Source organism: Etheostoma cragini, chromosome 9, assembly GCF_013103735.1.
Source record: "Etheostoma cragini isolate CJK2018 chromosome 9, CSU_Ecrag_1.0, whole genome shotgun sequence".
NCBI classification, from domain to species: domain Eukaryota; kingdom Metazoa; phylum Chordata; class Actinopteri; order Perciformes; family Percidae; genus Etheostoma; species Etheostoma cragini.
In genome coordinates, this window is record NC_048415.1 from 22040913 (window position 1) to 22047903 (window position 6991).

Here is a 6991-nt window from a genome sequence, read left to right on the forward strand (position 1 = left end):
GTCACCACAGTTAATAACGGTTCAGGGAACACGGCCCCTTTAAATGTTGTGAGGGCGTGATGACGTGGGACGTTATGAGGTTGGCATTAAGCGTAGCGCCTTATTCTGTATTCATTGGTTTTCTCCTGTTGAATAAACGAGCCACGCTTTTCGTGTGCTCAAAGTGGAAATTGTCTTTTGCATCTTGCCGCAATTTCCACAGTAGCATGTTTCTTGGAGAAGTTGGCATTACTAGAATAAATGCTCAAATAAAGAAATTAGGAATTACAAGATGTAACACAGACGTGAATAGGCAAAAATGGCTAGTTGGAGATAAAAACAATAATAATAATAATAATAATAATAATAAGAAGAAGAAGAAGAAGAAGAAGAAATAGAAGGGATTTCCTTCAAAACTGAAATTATTATTTTTTATCAAGAACTGCTATTGCGAGAACCTATCAAAGATTATTTATATTATTATTATTATTATTATTATTAATACAACTTTTAAACCGTCTCTGGACATTTGGGGTTCAATGTGCAGATTAGATTGACTGCGCATGTGTTTTACCGTAATGCCGCTTTTTTTCATTCGAAGAAACAAGGAAGTGTTAGCAAACCAGACAGCACAGCCGGCCATTGTGTATGGACAGCAGTCAAAGTAGAAGCTAACGTTAGCTGTTGGTCTGTTAAACCTGAGGCACCCTCTGTTCACCAACCGTTCTAGCATAATGCCTGAAATACTGAGACCAAGGTAAGAATACACCGTAACGTACCGTATCATCGTGACACGTCAAGGTAACATGTTTTTGAATCATTCATTGAGGTCACCCTCGTTGTTCCAAGTACGAAATAGCTACGAAATGTCATACAAACGTAGCTACGTTGGAAGTCACTTAACTCTAACTCTTTGATACAATACTAGGCTACAAGGCTTTAGCATGCCGTTGATACAACATAATTAGCACATAAGATGTTGCAGTTGTATGTAGTTTTAACTGCCGTAAATGTGTGATAGGAGTAGGCTAACGTTACATAAATGCACTGTTATCCTTTTCACGAGCTGCTTGTGGATTAACGTTACCAGTACAGTTGGTTTATTTGTTTGTCAGTGTCAGCTTCTACTCAGCTAGCTGACAGGTGCATAACGATGGGACATCCTAGATTTAACTGAAAGTGGCTGTTTTGATGTTTCACGGGAGGCCAGTCCCTTTTATTGGTGAAAGTAGTAAATTATTAAGTGGACTTTGTGTTGTGTCACGTCAGCTGTTTTACCAGATATACTGTGCTGGGATACAGCCATATTAGGACTGCTCGTTCATCACAATCATAATCACAATTATTTTGATTATTATTGAAGTTACGATTATTTTATACGATTACATTTTCTATCAAAAGCGAATCAACAGTGAAAACCGAAGTATCAAACGTCCAATATTTAATATATTTACAAAAATATTGACCACAATTTGTCACAAAATATAAGTTAAGCTAAATTGAAATCCTGTCTTCTCTGACAACATTGCTAATATAATTAGCAATTTTACAATGCAAATATTGCTTTATATACTACAAAGCCAGTATTCCGGGATGGAATGTCTGTATTTGTTTTGGCCTGTGTGTTATGGAGGACAGAACATGACTAAATAAATACATGCATAAATAAATGTTTAACAGAAGTAAATAATACAGGAAAAAAATGCAAGAATAAATTAATGCAGAAATAAATGAATGTATAAATAAAGAATTTATAAATTAATAAATAAATGCATTAAATATATTTCTACATTTCTTTTAATATGTACTACAATACTCAGGCTGATGCATTTTCAATGTCACTATGGACCCTTTGCACGGGACATCACGCTCTACTTGCACAAATTATAAACGCCATGATGGAGGAAGAGTTATGCTGTAGACGGACAGCAAGCCAAATGCGTACCTGTTTATTTGTTGTTCTTACATACACAATATGCAGAGTAATTCTCACCAACACAAGCATGTGTATGTATTGCCTTTCTGACTGAGAAATAATAATGAAAGTATCCTCACCAGCTAGCTGCCGTGCTTACCAGCTGTTCCTGCTAAAATGTCAACCATGGATTAATTTATGATAGATAATTAATGACTGCACTTAACAGAGCCTGGATGTGTCCCGGCAATCATTAGAAAGTTGCATTGGCACACCCTGTGAACAACGGTATGTGGGTAGCCACATCCGATCATGTCCTCTAAAAACATAGGCTAGTGAGGAAAAGAAGTATTTGAACATCCTGCTATTTTGCAAGTTGTCCCATTTAGAAATCCTGGAGGGGTCTGAAATTGTCATCGTAGGTGCATGTCCACTGTGAGAGACATAATCTAAAAAATAATAATCCAGAAATTACAATATATGATTTTTTAACTATTTATTTGTATGCTACAGCTGCAAATAAGTATTTGAACACCTGAGAAAATCAATGCTAATATTTGGTACAGTAGCCTTTGTTTGCAATTCCAGAGTTCAAATGTTTCCTGTAGTTTTTCACCAGGTTTGACACACTGCAGAAGGGATTTTGGCCCACTCCTCCACACAGATCTTCTCTAGATCAGTCAGGTTTCTGGGCTGTCGCTGAGAAACAAAGAGTTTGAGCTCCCTCCAAAGAGTCTCTATTGAGTTTAGGTCTGGAGACTGGCTAGGCCACACCAGAACCTTGATATGCTTCTTACAGAGCCACTCCTTGGTTATCCTGGCTGGATGCTTTGGGTCATTGTCATGTTGGAAGACCCAGCCTCGAAAATTTGTTTTGGTTAAAATCAACAAATAATCGTTAGTATAATCGTGATCACAATATTGATCAAAATAATCGTGATTATCATTTTGGCCATAATCGTGCTGCCCTACATGAAGTCATAATTACACAACTCTGAATGGCTGTCTTCTTCACTGAACTCAGGCAAATCGTCATCTGCTCTCTCCCCTTAAAGGGTAAGTAACTGGAACTGTGACAGGACGTCATTACTCGCAAAGTCATGGCAACCAAATTAAAAACGAGTCTAACAGAGGAACAGCGGCGAAAGCCTTGTTGGATAATTAACCATGAAAACCACGTTGGTCCCGTGAAATATGATAGCTATAGTATCTTCGAACATATCATTATGGGCACTGAATTTGATGAATTTACTGTTTATCAGACCCCAGGTGCGACAAGAAGCTAATGTTAGAGAATGCTGCAATCCCTCTGTTTTTGACTCACTGCTGCTGGAGACATATTCCCCCAATACTTTGTATGCATTTAAAACTTCCCAGATTAATGGGGATGCATATCGCTCCAAACACACAGGAAAAAAAAAAACGTAATTTTCCTCAGCATTTTGTTTTGTTGCTTACCTGTATTTAAAATAAGATGTGATATTTAAACTGTGAATATATTCAGAAAGCAACTTGAAAATTTTCTCGATATCAGCCAAACCTTCAACAAATCTCTGGCCAACAATAACAGTTACATGAAGGTAACAGTTACAAGGTAGGATTGATGAATATTAAATTCAAGATTAAATACAGCTATGCTGCAGGGAGAAAGAAACATTGAAACAATATGTGCCTGACAGAAAGACAACACAATGAGCTATGCACCAATAAAGTACAGTGTTAACCCATCATCATCAGTGACAACTGCATGTAACCAAAACAATGTATTTCCATGTACTGTAGACACATGTACATCATAGCTGGCCTTTTCCGTTACATTAGTGCTCCAACACAGGTCTCTTTAAAGGAGAATTCCTATTTAACCCTTGCATTGTCTTCACTTTCGGGACCCTCTTGTATCCCTTGGGTCAAATTGACCTATGACTTCTTTGGGGTTGGGCTTTACTTCATAATCTATTAACAGATGTTGTCTTTATCTCAATTTCAAACTATTGAGGTAACATATATGTTTAGGGAATACAATCAGTCTGTACTAGAACACAAAAATAAAAATGGAAGTGTGATTCGTTTTTTTATCATAAGGTTATAATTCATGTTAAAAATCCACTATGGAAAAAACATAAGTGGTCAAATCCAGAATAGTTTTCTGAATTGAGTTAGGAATGCATGTATATAACATAAAATAAGGTAGGCCATTGATTTTCAGGTAGAAAAAATGTATACTGTGCCATTTTTCTTCTTGTAAAAGTTTGAAATGGGTCTATTTGACACAAATACCATACAAGGGTTAAGCCTGTTGGGGGCAGCACCAATTGGTTTAGGTTTTCTCTCTATTGACAACCCTCCAAATTTACAAACAACAGAGCTATGTGTTGGAATCGACTGGAATTGTCCTTTTAACTGGGCATCAAGGTGAAGGAAGCCGGAATACACAGCGGAATAACCGATGTTCAGCATGGTATTGGACTGCTTCCAACCAGCTATTCCACCCTGTGCTGACTGGCTAAGGGGGTACCTTGGGTTGCACAGCATTCATTGTCAAGAAGTGCTATCTTCTCTTCCTTGCAGGCTTTTTTAAGAAGGCAGACTTACCCACATCACAAGAGCTGTAGCCTCACTGAAGTATTTGTAGTGTTGCCAGGTCTCTCCCACCAAATGACATGACATAAGCAGGTTGTATTGACACTGTGAAGCATGACTCACTTCTGTATTTCTCTGTAGGCTTTCAGATAGTATAATGCAATATCAGTTACCACTGCCAGAATGTCATTCAAGTTCAACTGACTTGTATGAAGTGACTGCAGTACTGCTTGTGAAAATGTTGAAAAATTGCAGCTTTCCATGAAGATGACATCAGTTAGGAAGTATTTTCCCTCACTGCCTGTTGAATTGATATTTATCTATTTATTTATTTACTTTTTTATTTATTTTCGTTTGCCTATCTTTGCTTCCAATGTTTAACAAAATCTTTCACAATCTCACGCCTTGCAGTGGTAACCTCAAGGGATTTTCCCGCTGTGGATTTAGCTTTGTTCTTGAGATGAATTTATGATTTAAAATGGTTGCTACATGTGTCTTTGCGCGGGTCCAGTCAATTCTATGTTGACAAAAAAAATACAGGTGTTCAGACTCTAAGTAGTAGGGTATTGTTCATCCAGTTAATTGAGAGTTTCTTAATTTTTTTGCCCCCATTGGCTTATCGGGAGGCACCGCTCGCTCCAAATTTTTTTCCTTTGCAATAAACTCATCGTGAACGTGAGGACAAATGGTTACTAGGCAACATGCTGTGCCATTTGGACACAGTTTATGTAGGGACTTTTCAATGCTTGTTGTCTAGACCTTTCTCCGCTTGTTGTTTTAACCCTTGTGTGGTGTTCACATTTTTATGCCAATGTTCCCTTGTTTGGTGGACCCACCACATTATTAGGCTTTTAAATCAATACAGCTATAACAATGTAGTGAAAATACATATATTTTATTTAGCTCAATTACCAATGATACATCATTTTATTGTTTATATTTGCCATTTACCCCTGTGAGATTACATTTATGATCAAATAATCCTTTTTGTTTTTTTGTGAGAAAACAGCAAAATTCAATAATAAAAAAAATAGAAACAAGATTTTTGACCATTACAGGTGCTTATTTTTAGAACTTAATCAGAAAAGGTGAAAGTGCTTGAAATGTAACAATTTTGTAAGTTTGTGTGAGAATTGCTGGTGCAGAAAGACAACATTCCCGCACACATACAGACGGACTGAAACACACACACACACACACACACACACACACACACACACACACACACACACAACAGGCTCAGTTATGTGGAAGACACGGTTAAGTTTCATAGCACATATGTAGGCCTGCACAATTCAGAAAAATATATGAATCACGATTTTGTTTTGCTTAGAATTGATATCATGAATCTCTGCCACAATTTTTTTCTCACAAACTGTAATGATTATTGCACACATGAACTGTGACAAAACAAAAACCAATTGGAAGTACCAGACATAGATTTTGTTTTGGCACCTATAGCACATTGTGCATCACCTGTAAACAGAGGCTTCAATGAAGAGAAGGGAGAGCATTAAAACCTATTTTATACAGTCTATGTTTAAAACTCAATGAAGAAAGTAGTAGCGTTTGTAATGCAGTTGGGTCGTAAAATTAAATGAGAACCAAAGTCATAAAAAAAATCTAAATTATTTAAAAATAAAATCATGAAAAGCGTGAATCAAAATTACGATTTTATAACGATTAATTGTGAAGGCCTACACCTTTAACTATTACACTCGGGTCTAGTAGACCCAAACACCTCATATGTGGTTATGTGTACCTTTGTGCAGTCATTGGAAAATGTAATTTTTTTTTTTTAATGTTCTTCACCAAAAATGAGTCAAGGCCAGTAAGTTTGAATTATTTGATTGTTTTTGTCTTCATGTACAGTATGTTTCTGTGCAAGGTTCTAATCCTAATGTCCTAAATTGATAACCTTAATTTTTTAATTCTCCTTTATTTCCTTTTATCTTTTCAAGGATTCAAGCAATTAATACAAGCAACACTAATGCTAGCAACAGACTGGAGGGGTTCAAGGCACATGCTGTGTTCCAAGAAATCAACAAGAAGCTCCAGGAGGTGATTACATGACACACAATAAATGTACTGTATTTATATACATATACATGCTTTTCTAGTCTTAACAACTACTCAAAGGTCTTTTACATCATACAGGAACCCTTCACACACATTCATACACCGTGGCCGAGGCTGACGTACTCATCAGATAAACACTCACACACACTTACACTCCGATGCACAGCATCACGGGGCAACTCGGGGTTCAGTGTCTTGCCCAAGGAGACACTTCAACATGGGGCTGTATATATCCTATATATAACAACAGAGGTAAAAATTGTTTTAAATATCTTACAATCGTGGACCTGGCTTTCCTCTACCGTTGTTGCTGCAGTGGTCTCTCTAAATGTTGGGCCAGAGGGGTCTGTCTTTATGCGAGCTTGCTATGCAGGTGTACCTAATAAAGTGGCCTGTGTGTGTGTGTGTGTGTGTATATGTGTGTGTGTGTGTGTGTGT

General features: G+C 37.1%; 1 protein-coding gene across 1 annotated transcript in view; it reads left to right on the forward strand.

Moving 5' to 3' along the window:
• The first annotated feature begins 543 nt into the window (after positions 1-543).
• Positions 544-6991, forward strand: part of scp2b (sterol carrier protein 2b) — a 21305-nt gene continuing 14857 nt past the window's right edge. Inside the window, exons 1-2 of the mRNA XM_034880464.1 lie at positions 544-736; positions 6436-6535. Of these exons, the coding sequence (XP_034736355.1) occupies positions 714-736; positions 6436-6535 (123 nt within the window). The 5' untranslated portion in view covers positions 544-713. The remainder of the gene's footprint in view (positions 737-6435; positions 6536-6991) is intronic.